This window comes from Peromyscus leucopus, chromosome 10 (assembly GCF_004664715.2).
Source record: "Peromyscus leucopus breed LL Stock chromosome 10, UCI_PerLeu_2.1, whole genome shotgun sequence".
Taxonomy (NCBI): Eukaryota; Metazoa; Chordata; class Mammalia; order Rodentia; family Cricetidae; genus Peromyscus; species Peromyscus leucopus.
This window is the reverse complement of record NC_051071.1, coordinates 12,923,719-12,944,044: the sequence shown is the minus strand read 5'-3', so window position 1 is coordinate 12,944,044 and position 20,326 is coordinate 12,923,719. Positions and strand designations below refer to the sequence as shown.

General features: G+C 40.3%; 1 protein-coding gene across 11 annotated transcripts in view; it reads right to left on the bottom strand.

Annotated features, from left to right (window-relative positions):
* Ehbp1 (EH domain binding protein 1) overlaps positions 1-20,326 on the bottom strand; it is a 334,331-nt gene that overhangs the window by 221,278 nt on the left and 92,727 nt on the right. For 10 of the 11 annotated variants that reach the window (XM_037208953.1, XM_028876340.2, XM_028876338.2 and 7 more), the window contains exon 5: positions 14,602-14,655. In XM_037208953.1, the coding sequence (XP_037064848.1) occupies positions 14,602-14,655 (54 nt within the window). Of the gene's footprint in view, positions 1-14,601; positions 14,656-14,978; positions 15,574-20,326 lie in introns of those variants that run through there. The other variant, XM_037208954.1, reaches the window with a different exon arrangement.

The following is a 20,326-nucleotide window of genomic DNA, read 5'->3' as shown; positions in this document are numbered from 1 at the left end:
CCATATTTTACAAGAGATTTTAGTACTTTCCTTCACTACATCTTTTATATGAATGTTGACACAATTTAAGATGTAAGCTTGTACAATTATATTGTAACACGCTTCTCGATAACTTATCTAAAGAAGTAGCATTTTCTCCAGCCGAGTCAATTCTACCACTCACCACTAAGGGGAGCCGTAACTCAGGAAAAGATTTATACAGCCTTGCTACATTTTCCCACCATCTTACAAAACTTATTTTATCAGCTTTTTTATTAAAATACATTTTAATTAATTGATAAGAATACTCCAATCCTTTTTGGAGACCTCTAAAGTGTAAGACTCATTAACATACTATATATTTATGTTTAACATCTGTTTCTTTTGATCACACCATGTTTCACTGTTTTATTTTTTCCCTCCGCTTGAGAGGAATGAATGGTTGAGAAAGATATCTTCTACCTGATTTATAGGCCACTTTAGTTCCAGGCCTGGACAGTGCAATGCACTACATGCTGCATGAATACTTACTACTCGACAAATGGATGAATCCTGGTTCATGTGTTAATTTCAATGTTTAAAAAAAAAAATCTCATTAGAGAATATTAAGCAAATGTATTGCCTTTAGTCTAAAAGAAAATGTCTAAGATCAGGCATTTAATCTCCTAGTTGGTTGTGCAGACAGAGCCCATGAGACCGGCTTGGTTAATACATGTTTACAGTAGAATCCCTCTAAAATGATCTGGAAGAGAGAGCTGGACAATTAAAAGGAAGAAATACTGGTAATGAAAAACTGTGTTCAATACCTATTAATGGATTTCATTCATGGTTTATATGGTTTCTTTCGTTTTGTTAATTTTTTGTTTCTAAACATAACCAACACCCACAATGTAACATTAGTGATTTTTAACTTATTTTAAATTAAACAAAGACAACAGAGCTGTATTATGAATCCAAAATCCTTCTCAATTTAAATTTTTTTCTCAATCTCTTATGGGCGTATGTAGCATTTGACTCCAAATCTGACTGTCATTTTTAACTCACTTTTTTTTTTCAAGACAAAGTTTCTCTGTGTAGCCCTGGCTGTCCTGGGACTGGCTCTGTAGACCAGGCCTGGTCTCTATCTGCCTCTGTCTCCTGATTAAAGCCTTACGCACCACCGCTACCAGGCTTTAACTCACTTTTATAAATTCTTGCTAAAGTATAATGTCATCCATCTCACACTACTTCACTGTCTATGAAGTGCCTAATTATATAATTACACTAACAGACCAACAGCATCTACGGCCTCAGAGAGGTTCAAGCCCACTTACGAACCTTAGAGAGGTTCAAAAACTCATTTACAAAAGCAGAATTGGGTAGCAGTGTGTCAGAAACCAGCCTACCAATCACACTGGCACAGGCACACTTCAAAAACAGTGGTTTTACCCGGGTAATGGTGGCACGCGCCTTTAATCCCAACACTAGGGAGGGAGAGGTCAACATAAGAGTTCAAGGCCAGCCTGATCTACAGAGAGAGTTCCAGGACAGCCAGGGCTGTTACACAGAGAAACCCTGTTTTGGAAACGAAACCAAACATTTGTTTCAAAAAGACGCTGGAAAATAAGATGACCCACATAAATGAAGTAGCCATTGCCCAAAAGAGGTCACCTGTGACAGTGTGGTGTTCCTATCTTACTGCCATTTCCTTCAATAGGGCTACAGGATGCCACTAATGTAATTCTTCTCTTAAGATGGAACTTCAGTAGGACCTGAATGGTTCACTGGCTTAGCTATAATCATTGCTCCGCTGACTCCTTCAATAGTGATGCATTGGGAAGCTATTTTGCCACAATAAAATAATGGCATAGTGGTTACAGAGGTCAGCAGGATAAAGGGTTTCCTGTGTTAGAATTACTTAACCAACTAGCATCCCTGTTAGTGCTTCATAAAGTGGATGTGGACTTTCCAGAGCCTGTGAAAAGAGTTAACACACTTGGATAGAGTTAAAACATCTGCACAGGTAAAGAAGAAAAAGAAAATTCTCAAAATCTACTTAAAGCCATCTTGAGAAGGGAATCAGAAGATCTGCTTAATTCTAATCCATCTTGCCGGTGAGTGCACACAGCACTTGCCCTGTTTTGCTCCAGGTTTAGTTTTACACAACATTCCTTGGCATTAGGTGGTTCATAATTTATGGTGGTTGTCCTCCTTTAAGAATAGTTGAAACAGAACATTCTTGGGCTCGCAAGATGGTTCGGGAGATAAAGCTTCTGCTGCTCCAACACAGACTGTGGTTCTGATCTGCAGCACCCAAGTGAATGCGCAATTTAGAATCCCAGCGCTCAGAAGCAGAGGCAGAGGTTCTGAGCAAGCTGGCTACAGAGACTAGCTCAGTCTGTGAACTCTAAGTTCAAGAGAGAGACCCTGACTCAAAATATAACAGAGGGAGTGGTTGAAGATACCCAACACCAACCTCTGGCCTACACACACACACACACACACACACACACACACACACACACACACGTGCACACACGTGCACATGAATTGAAATACACACATGCACCCACACACATGACCATACAGACACACACATGCAAACAAAATAGTGTATTCTCATGAAATAATAGATTAAAAATGTTTCAGTCACAATGTATCTCATTTATGCTCTTTCTTAACCGTTAAGAGTATGGCAATTTCACAAGACTTCTAAAGTCTAGTAACTGTATCTGATAATGTACACACAACTGACCTTTCCCCCTTTAATCTTTAAAAAATAAACACATTATAGTAGTAAAAGTAGACCAAAACTCGTAATTGGTTTTGTGTGTGTGTGTGTGTGTATACTTGAGCCTGTGTTTTAGAAACTGCTTTTCTAATTCTTTTTGTGTGTATGCATATGTGTATGTGTATGTGCATGTGTGTACATGTGTGTGTGTTCATGCGTGTACATGTGTGTGTGTTCATGCATGTGTTTTGGAAACTTGTTTTTCTAATTGTGTATGTGTGTTTTAGAAACAGCTTTTCTAATTCTCTGTGTGTGTGTGTGTGTGTGTGTGTGTGTGTGTGTGTGTGTGTGTGTTTACTGTGGAGTAGGTACAGTGACTAAAAACAGACAAGCACACCTGTGAACAGGCATAGAGGGCAGGAGAGGTGCCAGGAGTCTCCCTCTGCCACTGTCAGCCTGGTTTTTTGTGGCAGGGTCTCTCCCTGAATCTGGACATCGTGATTTTCCATTTATCTTTTCAGCTTGGCTAGCAGCCAACAACCCCAGCTTCCTCCTGCCTCTGACCCCTGGAGTTGGAGCTGCAGGCCTCACCCTTCTTGTCCATGGGTGATGGGATCTGAACTCAAAATCTCACAATGCACAGTAAGTGCTCTCAACCAGCAAGACATCTTTCCAGCCCCTCACAGCCATCTTTTCACAAACAAGAACTAAACAAAATGATGCTATAACGACAGGTAAAGCCAACAAAATACAATCCTAACAAATTTACCTTTAATTGTTATTTTCTATCATGGCATTCATTCCTAGTGAGCATTGTCACCATCTTTACTGAAGGCTGGTACCCACCTCCTGTATTTGTTAATTTTTGTTTTCTCAAGTTATCTTATCAAATATCTAGATTTCATTTTTGTTTCTACCCCTGGTATTAGAAATCAGAAACCAAGGTCTTCCACAGGCTGAGAAGAGCTCTAGCACTTGGCTATCCTCAGACCTTGCTCTTCTCACCAGAGTCTTAGCATGCAGCCCAGGCTATGAAGCCAAGGCTGACTTCAAACTTGGTCCTTCTACCTCACCTCCCAGGTGCTGGGACTACAGAACTGCACCACCAGGCTCAGGTTCCATTAGACTGTTGCTCTGTTTGGGCACTGACCCTGGCCCTCCACACACCAGGTAATGCTCCACTTGACCCACATCCCCAGCCTTCCATTAAGTTTTGATCAGTAAAAGAACTTAAAAGACAGACATTATTTTCTCTAATATTCATAACTAAGAAATTATGTTTTGGTTACAAGCAAACTAATATCTCTCTTTAAATGAGAATCTGCTTTATAGCACAACTCAGTTTTCTTTTTCTTATTTCCCAATCTGAAATGGGAACTACTAAAGAAACAGGCAAGGGGTGGCAACAGCATGAATCATACTCAATAATTCATAGAAAGGAATGTACAACAACACCCACTTAATAAACACAGAATAAATAAACACTCAATTGTCCTTGTTTTAAAGTTATACTGATTTAAGGGTGCTACCCTAATCCAGAGGCAGGGGCACATACCTGTAGACCCAGGTACTTAGGGAGAATGACAAAGAGGGTTATGTGCCTAGAACTCCAGGACAGCATGGTCCACGAAGCCAAACTCCATCTCAAAATAAAGGAGTGGCGGCCCACAGAGGTAGACAGGCCTGGCGGCGGTGGCCAACAGAGACATTCAGGCCCAGCAGCGGCCCACAGAGGTAGACAGGCCCAGCTGCGGAGACAAGCAAACGCAGGTAGGCCCGTGGAGGCGGCCCGCAGAGGTAGATGGGCCCAGTGGCGGCTGGCAGAGGTAGGTAGGCCCGGCGGCAGCGGCCGACAGAGACATTCAGGCCCAGCGGCAGCCCACAGAGGTAGACAGGCCACGTGGCGGAGACAAGCAGACACAGGTAGGTCTGCTGCGGGGGCCCGCAGAGGTAGACGGCCCGGCGGCAGCTGGCAGAGACATACAGGCCCGGTGGCAGCCCGCAGAGGTAGACGGACCCGGCAGCAGTGACAAGCAGAGATAGGTAGGCCCGCCGCGGCAGCCGGCAGAGACAAACAGGCCTGGCAGCGGACCGCAGAGGTAGACAGGCCCAGGGACGGAGACAAGCAGACTCAGCTTGGAACAGGGACGCCTCTAACCCCAACACCTGGGGAAGAAGCTATCTGTGTGGGACGCAACCAGAACGTATCTGAACACTCTGTCTGAGGACAACCCAGGGCCCAGCTGCTGATCCTGTAAAACCCAACAACTTGGAGGTGTTGGTGAGACTACCCTGCTCAGCTGAAACCCATCTGGGAGAGGATTCAGATGCCTACAGTTTTGAAGTCTGAATGAACAAAATCAGCTGAGGAGCTGAAAAATGAACAAAACGTGACCTGGGAACACAGAAGAAGGCGCTACCCAGCTACCAAACCAGATCACCAGAATCATAAGTATATACTTCACCGACTGAAATCAGCTGCCCCTGAAGAAATAGCCCAATAGCACCAATTTAACCAAGAACCCATACTAAACCAAGACTAAAAATTAGAAGAAGAGAGGCACTCTCAGACACAGACACCACTTGCACCGCACAGAGGAAGAGATTAGTAGACGCCAGTGCAAAAATACAGGCAACAACATGAAGACCTATATGGCAACATCAGAACTTAGTGATTCTACACCTACAAGACCTGAACATACCAAGACAGAAGAAACAGAAGAAATCAACCCTAAAAATGACTTTAAGAAGATGATAGAGGCCCTTAAAGAAGAAATAAAACATTCCCTCAAAGAGGAAATAAAAACTTTCCTTAAAGAAGAAATGAAAAACTCCATTAAAGAGGAAATAAAAAACTCCCTTAAAGAAATGGAAGAAAAAACAAACAAAAAATGGGAAGAAATCAAATCAAGCCAAGAAAAAACAATTAAACAGATGAAAGAAACATTCCAAGATCTGAAAAATGAATTTGAGACAATAAAGAAAACACATGCTAAGGGAATGCTGGAAATAGAAATCCTGACTAAACGAACAGGAACTACAGAAACAAGCATAACCAACCGATTGCAAGAGATGGAACAGAGAATCTCTGACACTGAAGACACGATAGAGAAAATAGATGCGTCAGTCAAAGAAAACAATAAAGACAAAAAAGTCGTAACACAAAACGTACAGGAAATGTGGGACACCATGAAAAGACCAAACCTAAGAATAATAGGGATAGAAGAAGGAGAAGAATACCAACTCAAAGGCACAGAAAATATATTCAACAAAATCATAGAAGAAAACTTTCTTAACCTAAAGAAAGAAATACCTATGAAGATACAAGAAGCTTACAGAACACCGAATAGGCTGGATCCAAAAAAAAAAAAGTCCCCTCGCCACATAATAATCAAAACACTAAACACACAGAACAAAGAAAAAATATTAAGAGCCGCAAAGGAAAAAGACCAAGTAACATATAAAGGTAAACCCATCAGAATACTACCAGACTACTCAATAGAGACTATGAAAGCTAGAAGATCATGGACAAATCTCATGCAGACACTAAGAGACCACAGATGCCAACCCAGACTATTCTACCCAGCAAAACTCTCAATCACCATAGGCGGAGTAAACAAAATATTCCAGGATAAAACCAGATTTAATCAATACCTGTCCACAAACCCAGCCCTACAGAAAGCACTAGAAGGGAAAATCCAACCCAAAGAAGCTAAACACATCCATGAAAAATCAAGCAATAGATAATCCTACACCAACATACACCACAGAAGGACAACACAACACAACCACAAAAAATAACAGGAAATAACAATCACTGGTCATTAATATCCATCAATATCAATGGTCTCAACTCACCTATAAAAAGACACAGGCTAACAGAATGGATAAGAAAACAGGACCCATCCATCTGCTGCATACAAGAAACACACCTTAACTTCAAAGACAGACACTACCTCCGAGTAAAGGGCTGGGAAAAGGCTTTCCAAGCAAATGGACCTAAGAAACAAGCTGGTGTAGCTATCCTAAAATCTAATAAAATAGACTTCAAACTAAAATCAATCAAAAGAGATCAGGATGGACATTACATATTTATCACGGGAAAAATCCACCAAGATGAAGTCTCGATTCTAAACATTTATGCTCCAAATACAAAAGCACCCACATTCATAAAAGAAACACTACTAAAGTTTAAAACGCACATCAAACCCCACACATTAGTAGTGGGAGATATTAACACACCACTCTCACCAAAAGATAGATCTACCAGACTGAAACTTAACAAAGAAATAAAGGACCTAACAGATGTTATGACTCAAATGGACCTAATAGATATCTACAGAATATTCCATCCTAACACAAAAGAATATACCTTCTTCTCAGCACCCCATGGAACCTTCTCAAAAATTGACCACATGCTTGGACACAAAACAAATCTCAACAGATACAAAAAAAATTGGAATAACCTCCTGTATCTTATCAGACCACCATGCCTTAAAGTTAGACCTCAACAACAATAAAAATTATAGAAAACCCACAAACTCATGGAAACTGAATAATGCCCACCTGAAACATCAATGGGTCAAGGAAGAAATAAAGGAAGAAATTAAAGATATCCTAGAATTCAATGAAAATGAAAGTACAACATACCCAAACTTATGGGACACTATGAAAGCAGTGCTAAGAGGAAAATTCATAGCTCTAAATGCACACATGAAGAAAATGGAGCAATCCTATACCAATGAATTAACAGCACAATTGAAAGCTCTAGAACAAAAAGAAACAAACTCACCCAGGAGAAATAGACGCCAAGAAATAATCAAATTGAGGGCTGAAATCAACGAAATAGAAAACAAGAGAATACAAAAAAAACAATGAAACAAAGAGTTGGTTTTTTGAAAAAAATCAACAAGATAGACAAACCCCTAGCCAAATTAACCAAAAGGCAAAGAAGAGCACCCAAATTCACAAAATCAGAAATGAAAAGGGAGACATAACAACAGACAACGAGGAAATCCAGAGAATCATCAGATCATACCTGTACTCCACAAAAATGTAAAACCAGGAAGAAATGGACAATTTTCTGGATAAATACCACATACCAAAATTAAATCAAGACCAGATAAACCATTTAAATAGACCAATAACCCCTAAAGAAATAGAAACAGTCATCAAAAGTCTCCCAACCAAAAAAAGCCCAGGACCAGATGGTTTCAGTGCAGAATTCTACCAGACTTTCAAAGAAGAACTAATACCAATACTCTTCAAAGTGTTCCACACAATAGAAACAGAAGGAACACTACCAAACTCTTTTTATAAGGCTACAATAACCCTGATACCCAAACCACACAAAGATGCAACAAAGAAAGAGAACTACAGACCAATCTCCCTCATGAACATTGATGCAAAAATACTCAACAAATATTGGCAAACCGAATCCAAGAATACATCAAAACAATCATCCATCACGACCAAGTAGGATTCATCCCAGGGATGCAAGGATGGTTCAACATATGAAAATCAGTCAATGTAATACACCATATAAACAAACTGAAAGAAAAAAACCACATGATCATCTCCTTAGATGCTGAAAAAGCCTTTGACAAAATCCAACGCCCCTTCATGATAAAGGACTTAGAAAGATGAGGAATATAAGGAACATTTCTAAACATAATAAAAGCAATTTATAGCAAGCCAACAGCAAACATCAAATTAAATGGAGAGAAACTCAAAGCAATAACACTAAATTCAGGAACAAGACAAGGCTGTCCACTCTCCCCATATTTATTCAATATAGTACTAGAAGTTCTAGCTAGAGCAATAAGACAACAAAAGGAGATCAAAGGGATACAAATTGGCAAGGAAGAAGTCAAATTTTCACTATTTGCAGATGATATGATAGTATAAGTGACCCCAAAAATTCTACCAGGGAACTCCTACAGCTGATAAACTCCTTCAGTAAAGTGACAGTATACAAGATCAACTCAAAAAAATCAGTAGCCCTCCTATACACAAATGATAAAAGGGCTGAGAAAGAAGTCAGAGAAACATCACCCTTTACAATAGCCACAAATAATATAAAATACCTTGGGATAACATTAACTAAACAAGTGAAGGACCTTTTTGATAAGAACTTTAAATCTCTAAAGAAAGAAATTGAAGAAGATATCAGAAAATGGAAGGATCTCCCATGCTCGTGGATAGGTAGGATTAACATAGTAAAAATGGCAATCTTACCAAAAGCAATCTACAGATTCAATGCAATCCCCATCAAAATCCCAACACAATTCTTCACAGACTTGGAAAGAAAAATACTCAACTTTATATGGAAAAACAAAAGACCCAGAATAGCTAAAAGAATCCTATACGATAAAGCAACCCTTGGAGGCATCACCATCCCTGACCTCAAACTCTACTATAGAGCTATAGTAATAAAAACAGCTTGGTACTGGTATAAAAACCGACATACGGACCAATGGAATCGAATTGAAGACCCTGACATTAATCCATGCACATATGAACACCTGGTTTTTGACAAAGGAGCCAAAACTATACAATGGAAAAAAGAAAGTATCTTCAACAAATGGCGCTGGCATAACTGGATGTCAATATGTAAAAGATTACAAATAGATCCATATCTGTCACCATGCACAAAACTCAAGTCCAAGTGGATCAAAGACCTAAACATAAATCCAGTTACACTAAACTTAATAGAAAAGAAAATAGGAAGCACTCTTGAACGCACTGGCACCGGAGACCATTTCCTAAAAAAAACACCAACAGCACAGACCCTAAGCACAACAATTAATAAATGGGACCTCTTGAAACTGAGAAGCTTTTGCAGGGCAAAAGACACAGTCAATAAGACAAAAAGACAGCCAACAGAATGGGAAAAGATCTTCACCAACCCCACATCTGACAGAGGATTGATCTCCACAATATATAAAGAACTCAAGAAACTAGACATCAAAGTACTGAACAGTCCAATTAAAAAATGGGCTAAAGAGCTAAACAGAGAATTCACAAAACAAGAACTACAAATGGCTGAAAGACATTTAAAGAAATACTCAACATCCTTAATCTTCAGAGAAATGCAAATCAAAACGATTCTGAGATACCACCTTACACCTGTCAGAATGGCTACGATCAAAAACACCAATGACAACCAATGTTGGAGAGGATGTGGAGCAAAGGGAACACTCCTCCACTGTTGGTGGGAATGTAAACTTGTACAACCACTGTGGAAATCAGTATGGCGGTTTCTCAGAAAATTAGGAATCCAACTACCTCAAGACCCAGCCATCCCACTCTTGGGCATATACCCAAGGAATGCTGATTCATACCATAAAGATACATGCTCAGCTATGTTCATAGCAGCAGTATTTGTAATAGCCAGAACCTGGAAACAACCTAGATGCCCATCAACGGAAGAATGGATGAAAAAAATGTGGTACATATACACAATGGAGTACTACTCAGCAGAGAAAACCAATGAAAGCATGAAATTTGCAGGCAAATGGATGGAACCAGAAAAATCATCCTGAGTGAGGTAACCCAAACCCAAAATGACAGTCATGGTATGTACTCACTCATAGGTGGATTCTAGATATAAAATAAAGAACAATCAAACCAAAACCCATAGAATCATAGAGGCTATATATATATATATATATATATATATATATATATATATATATATATATTATATATATATATATATAGCATGGAGGTCCCTAGGACGACTGTGGCTTATAATAAATTTCAGTTTTACTCAATTATTGAAAAAAAAATAGCCAAATGAATGGAAACACATGAACTATGAACCAAAAGTTGAGGGGCCCCCAGCTGGATCAGGCCCTCTGAATAGGTGAGACAGTTGATTGGCTTGATCAGTTTGGGAGGCAACTAGGCAGTGGGACCAAGTCCTGTGCTCATTGCATGAGTTGGCTGTTTGAAACCTGGAGCTTATGCAGGGACACTTGGCTCAGTCTGGGAGGAAGGGACTGGACCTGCCTGGACTGAGTCTACCAGGTTGATCGCAGTCCTCGGGGAGGATTTGCCCTGAAGGAGGTGGGAATGGGGGGTAGGCTGGGAGTAAGGGAGGGGGTGGGAGGGGGGAGAATAGGGGAACCCACGGCTGATATGTAGAACTGAATGGTATTGTAAAATAAAATATATATTTAAAAAAATAAATAAATAAAGGAGCAAGGGAGACTATGGAAACAGCTTGAGTATGAGAACTTGAGTTTGATCCTAAAACCCATACAAAATGACAGTATTGGGAGGGCAGAGAGAAGCAGATCCTTGGGACTCTCTGGTCAGCCAGTCTGGTTTATTTGGTGAACTTGAGGCCAGTAAGAGACCATGTCTCAAAAACAAGATGTACAGCATCTGAGGAACAACATGGGAATTGTCCTCTGTACTCTACATGCATTAACACACACGCATACATGCATCATCACCCATATGAGCACACAATGTGCGAACGCGTGCGCGCGCGCACACGCACAACACCCTAGATAATTCCTTCAAGTATTCCATTTGTTATGAATTTGAAAACCTGGAGTTTAATCTATAGAAGTTAAATTTCAAATAGTTTATAAAAACATTCCCATGCAGGCCAGCAAAATGGCTCAGTGTTAAAGAAGCTCTCTGAACCACATCACCAGGGTATATTTTTCACAATGATGTGTTTACATAGTAAAATAGTTAATCTACATCTTATGAGATAAATGATAAGAATAGTTGAACACAACCTACATGATTTAATTAGAGTTTGTGAATTTAACATATTTGGAGAGACGGAAAGTCAGCAAAATTTTTGTTGTTGTTGTTCTTTTCTTCCCATGTTCACTCCCTCCCCTGACTGATTTCTAGAAATTTCAGCTACTTTCATAATAGGCAAGTGGGCAAAATGTTTCTGGACTTAAACATATTTTATATTAAAAGGTTACAAACAATAATTTTTGAGAAATACATATCCCACTATAGAAAGAAAATCTAATACATATCTTTATTTTGCATTCCATTTAACGTTTACCATTTTAAGATTTAGTATGTACCTCTGTTAATCTTTAAAATACCTTTTGCAGTCAAATCTAGTAATGTCATAGAGTTTTCCTTTAAAAAAAAAAAAAAAACTTGAGCCTTTTGGTAATTAGTTTATAACCTGATTTTCAGAAATGTGGAACTATTGCTTCTTTATCCTAAGACTCAACAGTAAAAACACCTTCCTACAAATAGAAAACTGGTTTTAACACACTTTCACTATTAAACTGTTTGAATGTAACTCACTAAGTCTGCAGCATATCGTTTCACACGTACAGATGAGACATGAGCAACAGAAGGTCATCCATTGGGAGCTCTTCATTGGAAACAAGCACGTTGGCTTTCAAATCTAACTTAAACAAGTCTCGCGGGTTTTGTTTTTCTTCCGAGTATAATGTATGCTCAAATGTATCCCTACAAAAGCGCCAGCATCGCTGATGTGCATGAGACGTGAACGTGCTGTCAGTGCTCCGTCCCAGCCATCAGACCTCCCCGCTGTGTTTGTACCTGGCACCTGAGTTTGCTCACACACTTCCCAACACTTTAAACCGAGAAATGGACCAAGTCACTGCTGGGAAAAGCTAAGTTCCCTTTTAACACTGAGATACAAAGCCAAGCACAGAAGGAAGGAACATGATACCAAGAATGTCATAAGCAGTTACGTCGAAGTCTTGAAGTTCTGAGGATGAAGGTGACAATAACACCAAAATCCTTGATCCTCCCAACAACACACAAACTTTCAAGCTGAGGAGTTCAGAAATTTGCCCCTGAGCAGAAAGCCTGTCACTGGGCTACCAGGGCTTCAAACTAAGTCTATCTTTGTGGTGTGTCTGTGTGTCTGTGTGTGTGTGTGCATGTTCATTCAGAGAGCATCAAGTCCCTGGAGCTAGAGTTATAGGCATTTGTTACAACACCTGATGGGCAAACCCAACTCCAGTCTTCTGAGAAAACAGCAAGTACTTTTCAACAAGAAGCCATCTCTCTAGTCCCAAGAGGCCTAGACTCTTAATCATTATATTGTCATTGCCTATTTTCTCTAGTCCCTAGTTAGAAAGCATTTATTTAATACCACTGTATACCTGCTAGCCTCTTGGGATTCTGTTGTAGAATATTATTTTAAGGTGTGTTACTTTTGTTTATGCTGCATTTGTTTAACTCTGTGAAGCTGTGTTACTGTGCCTGTGTAAAACACCTGATGGTCTAAAAGAACTGAACGGCCAATAGTGAGGCAGGAGAAAGGATAAGCAGGGCTGGCAGCAGAAAGAATATATAGAAGGAGAAACCTAGGAGGAGAAAAGGAAAGAAGAGGTAGCCAGAGGAGGAGGAGGACTCCAGGGGCCAGCCACCCAGCTACACAACCAGCAACAGAATAAGAGTAAGATTTACAAAAGTAAGAGAACGGGAAAAGCCAGAGGCAAAGGTAGATGGGATAATTTAAGTCAAGAAAAGCTGGTTAAAAACAAGCCAAGTTAGGGCCAGACATTTATAATTAAGAATAAGCCTCCACATGTGTATTTATTTGGGAGCTGGGTGGTGGGTCCCCCAACAAAAGAATTCCATAATATGAAAGCATTTACTATATAAGAAATACCATGCTAGATGCTTAAGAGATTAAAAAAATAAAAAGGTAAGTATGGATCCTGTTTTCCTACCCATTCTGTTAGCCTGTGTGTTTTTATGGGTGAATTGAATCCATTGATATTAACAGATATTAATGACCAGTGATTGTTGATTCTTGTTATGTTTGGTTTTGTTGGTGGTGGCAGTGTGTGTGTGTGTGTGTGTGTGTGTGTGTGTGTGTGTGTGTGTGTGTTTCCCTTCTTTGGGATTTGCTGGTGTGAGGTTATCTACTGCCTGAATCGAGATGGTTAAGTTGGGGGAGGGACAGAGAGGGAGAGCAAAGAAAGAGATATCTTGACAGAGGGAGCCATTCGAGGGTTTGGGAGGAACCTGGTACTAAAGAAATCTCCAGGAACCCACAAGGATGACCCCAGCCAAGACTCCTAGCAATGGTGGAGAGGGTGCCTGAACTGGCCTTCCCCTGTAATCAGATTGGTGACTACCCTAATTATCATCATAGAACCTTCATCCAGTAACTGATGGAAACAGATACAGTGATCCACAGCCAAGCACTTGGCCAATCTCCTGGAGATCAGTTGAAGAGAGGGAAGAGGGATTATATGAGTAAGGTGGGTCAAGATCATAATAAGGAAAACCACAGAGACAGCTGACCCAAGCTAGTGGGAGCTCACAGACTCTGGACTGACAGCCGGGGAACCTGCATGGGACCGAACTAGGCCCTCTGAATGTGGGTGACAGTTGTATTGCTTGATCTGTTTGTAGGGCCCCTGGCAGAGGAACCAGGACTTATCCCGAGTACATGAACTGGCTTTTTAGAGCCCATTCCCTATGGTGGGATGCCTTGTTCAGCCTTGATTCGGGAGGAGGGGCTTGGTCCTGCCCCAACTTGGTATGCCAGCCTTGGCTGACTACCCAAGGGAGGCCTGACACCCTATGAGGAGTGGGTGGAAGGTAGGGTGGGGGCAAGAGGGGGGAGATGTAAGGGGGAGGAGAAGGGGAGGAAGAGGGAACTATGGTTGGCATGCAAAATGAAAAATAAAATGTAAAAAAAAAAAAAAAAAAAAAAGATAAGTAAATGACTTTGCCCTCAGGTCCCAAAAAGAATACAGATCATATATATCTGTCATAAATATTTTATAATCAATTGTTATTGATAAGAACTTCTAAAACGTACAAATTCCCTAGGAAGTTTTCATAAAGTACCATTTCTCCCATCACCAAACTGCTCATGTACTTTAATAACAGTGAGGTGAAAGAGCATTGAGTATGCGTCATTAACTTACATTCTCAATGACAAATGTCCACTCTTTGTCTTCAAATTCTTCTGCATGAGGATCCTGCAACAAAAGCAAATTATGAGAAATAAAAAACACTTATCTTTAGTCCAATGTTTAATACAATCAAGAAAATACAAATGAGCCTGTTTGTAGTTTTACTAACTTCTTAAAAGGAAGGAGCACAATAACCTTTTTAAAGAAAACTATCTGAGTAATTTCTCTTTAAAAAAATCATTATTTTATATTGAGAAATTCTTTTCCTTTTGTTGAAACATCTATCCCAGCACCAATCTATGACAAGACACATGATCACAGACAGACAACTCTGAGTCAACTAGTATTTCGATGACATACTAAGTGTTCACAGAAAGTACTTCTCTTACCTTTACAACTCTTGTATTTGAAACTAAACGCCTCCCTTAAGCCAGTGTTCTGATACAGAGATTATGTGAGCCCCTGGAATTTCCAAGTATTCCGAGGGAGTTCATAATCAGACAAAAGAGCCAATCAACATGAGCTGTTGACAATCCTCTTCCCACTTCTGTCAAGAGAAGACCTGAGGAATCCAGGGTTGAGGGATCCTGCTACCGGTACAATACTGTCTGTTCAGTTGACAAATACTGACTACTACCCTAGAGACTACATATTCAACTATGAATAAGTGTATGATAAATGAAATAAAAGACCGAAACGGAGATCAGAAAACAACACATTTCATCTTGCAGAAATGAAGAGGAAAGTTTCACAAAAGACAAAATACCCAGATTCAGCAGAACGATGTGATTTCTACGGATCAGAAGTAAAGGCAACAGAGTGTAGGACACAGAACAAGGCAGAGCATTCATCATCCTCTGCTTCCTGACTGCGGATGGATGTTCCTGCCCCACCACGATGCACAACTTCTCCTTCAAGCTGGGATGTCAGGGTAGATTATCCTAGCAAAAGGGAAGTAACTAAGACATGGGGCAAGAAAAATAGGAATATTGAAACTTTTAAGTTCTAAATTCGTCAATAGGAATTGGCATTCTTTCAAATCCATTTCAAAGTGATCAAAAATTTTACAAAGAAAAAATAATTCAATAAGTTTAAAAAGAGAAAGAAAATAGTGGGCTCATAATACATTTATATTCAATGTATTCAAGTTCAAGTCTACATGTGAGGGTAGGGTAGGTGTGGAGATAGCCACAGTACGATGGTATTTCAGTAGAGCAGATGAAAATAGGCACACCCACATGGAGATGGACTCTGGTATCTCTGTACAGGGTCTCAGGCTCCACCTGCTCCTCACAGAAAAGTATCTTACTCATAATCACTTTATTATCATAATCTTCTGTTGCTATGGTAAAGTGGGTAGTTGTTCCAGCTTTGACCCGAAAGTAGTACCCCTAGTGAGGCTTCTGGTAACTGCCACGCCTACCTATGACCTGCCCCTGGGGCAGGGCGAGATGGGAGTCCTTAAGACCTGAGATATGGATGTGCCAGCTCTCTTGGTTCCTTGTGCTCCTGGATGCTGGATGGTAGACCAAGCAGAGTTCTCCAGAGAACCCTGCTGGACTGCACCTCACCTCTCCTGGATCCTGTAACCAACCCCTTTACTGGCTATAAGTTACCCCAAAATAAACCTCCTCTTTAACTATGTGGAGTTGCCATAATAAATCCCCCATTATCTGGCGCTCATGTGGGGCAAACTCCAAACACCTAGGTGGCCTCCGCCCTCAGCTTCATGCTGTGGCATGCTTTCCACACTTCCCAGTTTTATTCCCTGCCTCTTTTAAAATTCCCACCTCTCCTGGGGACCAAGCACTTACCCGTTCAGCTCATAACCACCCGGTACTGCTCCCTCCCTTCTCCCCAGCTTGCCAGCATGTGCACCCACCTGCCAAGTTCTGTATAGCCAAGGAGAACCTCTGCTGGTTCCATTCCCCACTCAAGGGAGCAGCTGAGTGCAGACCCAGCTCCCCTGGCAAGCTTAGCCCCCAGACCAGTGAAAAGCCTCCCCACCTGCCCACACCCCTGCTGCTGGCTCCCACCTGAGCCTAAGGCTTCCACAGTCGCACCCGGAAGCTGCTCAGAGGCTGCCTGGCTAAAATAGATGCTGCCCCCAGCTGGCTCCCCAAGGGTACCTACTCCTGCAGCTGCAGAGGCCCTGAGAGAGTTTTGGGGCCACAGCTGCCAGCCATCATCCTTGCTGCCTGGAGCTCTCTATGCACTGAGCTCAGGCCACTCAACCACACACACCGCCTCTTGGCTGAGGAAAGGGGGCCAGGCAGGCCATGAAAGCCAAGCCAGGCCCTGAAGCTCCAGGGAGTCACAGGAAGATCTGCCTATGCCGCCTTGCTGCTGCATCCCGCAGCCCCTCCACACAGACACACGGGACACTCCCACCTGCAGCTGCCACCAGCCAAAGCCTTCAGCTGGTATGACACCTGCTAGCCAAAAAGCACTACTACACCCCCCCCCAAAAAAAAACCATCACAAGGACAGTAAGATAAGCAAGCCAGTGTTTTGCTTCAGGTAAGAGTACTTGATAATTTGAAACAGACTAACAAATTTTGAGTAATTCTTATAATATGGATGAAAAATTACTTCACAAGAATTTAAAAACATGAATGACATTTTCCTGGAAATATATGACCTTCCTAAGGCCTTATGTGGTCTGTACTATTTTGGCATCTAACATAATAATTCACACAGCATTCAAATACTGGTTTAATAATAATAACAAAGATGAGTCATTATTGGGACTGATACAGACTTTAAAAGATAGCAATGAAGGCTTATATAAAAGATTCTTTCTCTGGAATCTGCTAACAAGGATTTACAAGATAGTAATAAAGATTTACAAAACAGGCTTCTTAGTTTGGGAACTGCTAACTTAATACAAGAACTTCAGTCCATTAATAATAAATGTATAGCCATTTGATTTTATTGATAATAAATATGAATACTTAATGGATAGAACAATAACTCTCCAGGGTGAAGTTATTGCTACTCAGACACTTTATAAGGAAGAAAGGTTATCTTTAACTGACAAAATAATGTCTATGGAATCAGATGTTTCAGAAGAACATAAAAAGTTGCATGACTCCATGAGAAATCTGGAATCCCTTGCAATAGAGGAGGTTCACTCCCTAGAACAGACCCTAGGTGCTCATTTGCATGCCCTGGAAAAAACTCTCAGTAAACGAGACAAGGGACCTAATAAGTAGAAGGGCAAGACCATACAGGTCATAACATCTCCAGATGGCTCTCATACAATGGTTTATCCTGTCATTATCCAGGAGAGGCCAGCAGATGACAGACACTCTGAGCCTTACGTGGAATATACATTATAACCAATTTCAATGAGAGATTTTTTAAAACTATGAAGGAAGCAATAGTCACATATAGAATACACTCAACATATGTAAGACAGATGTTAAATTCATGATCTACCTCACACAGAATCATTCCAGATGACTGGAATCAGTTAATTTCAGCTGTTCTAGAATATAGCCAGCAGTTCCAATGGAAAAGATGGTTGAGAGAAAAGGCAAGAAATATAGAGCAACAAAGTAAACTCAGAGGTTTTGAGATATCCCAAGATCGAATTTTTGGTGAGGTACATTTTGCTGATAGGAATGTACAAGCCACTTATGATGAGCATACAATATCCCTATGCCACACAGCAGCTCTAAATGCTTGGGGGGAGAAATCCAGAACCAGGAAAACCAATTGAGGTATACACAAAGATATTTCAGGGAGTGCAAGAACCTTTCACTGATTTTTTATAAAGGCTGACCACAACTATAATGAAAGCTGTGTCAGATAAAGAATTAAGACAAGTATTAATTGAGTCCTTGGCGTTCAACAATGCTAATACAGAATGCAAAAGAATACTTATGCCATTAAAGGTCAGATCACCTCCTTTGAAAGAATGGATTCAGTATACTAATGGTGTTGAGTCTCTTAACTATAGTAATGAGGCTTTGATAGGAGAGGCAATTCCCAGAGGTGGAAGAATGTCTCATGTGCCAAATGTTTTAAATGTGGTATACAAAGTCATATAAGTAAAAACTGTACATGGGAGCTCCTACAAGTAATACTCCTTATAGAAATAACTCAAACAGGAGACCCAAAACTTCTGGATTATGTAGAAGATGTGGCAAAGGCCGACACTGGACCAATGAGTGCAGATCAGTAAGAGATATATGAGGGACCACTTTACCAGCGGGAAATACCTCAGGGAAGCCTCTTACAGGCCCCCTAATCAAACATGGTCCAAACTCTTCCCAGCCACTGTGGGGGAAATTCTTCTCCAGGACAATTGAATAAACCAATGCCTAATGTAAAGAACAATACTACACTAGATAATAGAACAGCTCTGATAGATTAATCAAAAATTCCAAAGAAAACAATAAAATGAATATTTTGGCAGACTTCTATAAATGAACAAAGACCAAAGCTTAGAATTCGAATAATGGCATTGTTCTGGATGGCCTGGTAGACACAGATGCAGATGTGACTATAATTACACCAAAATTATACCATCCAAATTGGCCTCTTCAAGAGGTAGTTGTCCAATTTCTAGGGGTTGGAACCCTATCTCAGCTAAAACAGAGTTCGAGATGGGTTGAATGCATAGGGCCAGAAGGACAGCGAGGAAGGCTGAAGCCATATGTAGCAAATGTAGCAGAGAATCTTTGAGGCCGAGATCTGTTACAGTAGAATACCCAGATTAAAATTCCTACACTCCTAGAAAAGGAACACAGACCAATGCATGTTTCTAAGAATAATATCATAACATGCTATAAAAAAAGAGTCAACAACTGTTCAAGCTGTATATAAACAGAATACAACTGCTGTTGAACTCTCAGAAGTACCAACAGCCTTACCTTTAAAATGGCTAATAAACTAATAAACCTGTCTGGGTTGAACAATGGCCTTTGACAAAAGAGAAGTGCAAGCTTTAGAACAGCTGGTTCAAGAGCATTTAAATGCTCAACACATTGAAGATTCTACCAGCCCTTGGAATTCTCCTGTATCTGTTATTTTAAAAAGTTCGGTAATTGGAAAATGCTGACATATCTGAGAGCTATTAATAAAGTAATTCAGCCCATGGGCTCCCTACAGAATGGGATGCCCTTGCCCTCTCTGCTACTCAAAGAACGGCCTATAATAGTTATTGACTTAAAAAGCAGTTTCTTTACCATACCCTTACAAGAAAATGATACAGAAAAATTTGCCTTCAAAGTACCTAATTATAACAATTCTCAGGCAGTCAAGAGATTATCAATGGAAGGTCCTCCCACAGGGAATGTTAACCAGCCCTACCCTGTGCCAATATTTTGTTCAAAAATCACTGGAGATAATTCATGTGAAGTTTCCACAATCCATAATTTATCATTATATGGATATCGTATTAGCTAACCCAAAGTTAGGCACATCAGAAAGCATGTTTAAAGAAATAAAAAAAAGTTTTGCCTCGCTGGGGACTACAAATTGTTCCTAAAAAATACAAAGAAGAGATTCTATTAATTACTTAGGATATAAGACAGAGCTACAAAAAATTAGATCCCAAAAAGTACAACTAAGGAGAGGTCGATTGCAGACTCTTAAAATGATTTTTAAAAATTGTTAGGAAGCATTTCCAACTTACTGGGTATCATGGGAATACCTAAAGATAGACTACAAAATTTGACAAGTATTCTAAAAGGAGACAAATAATTAAATGGTCCAAGAGAATTATCAG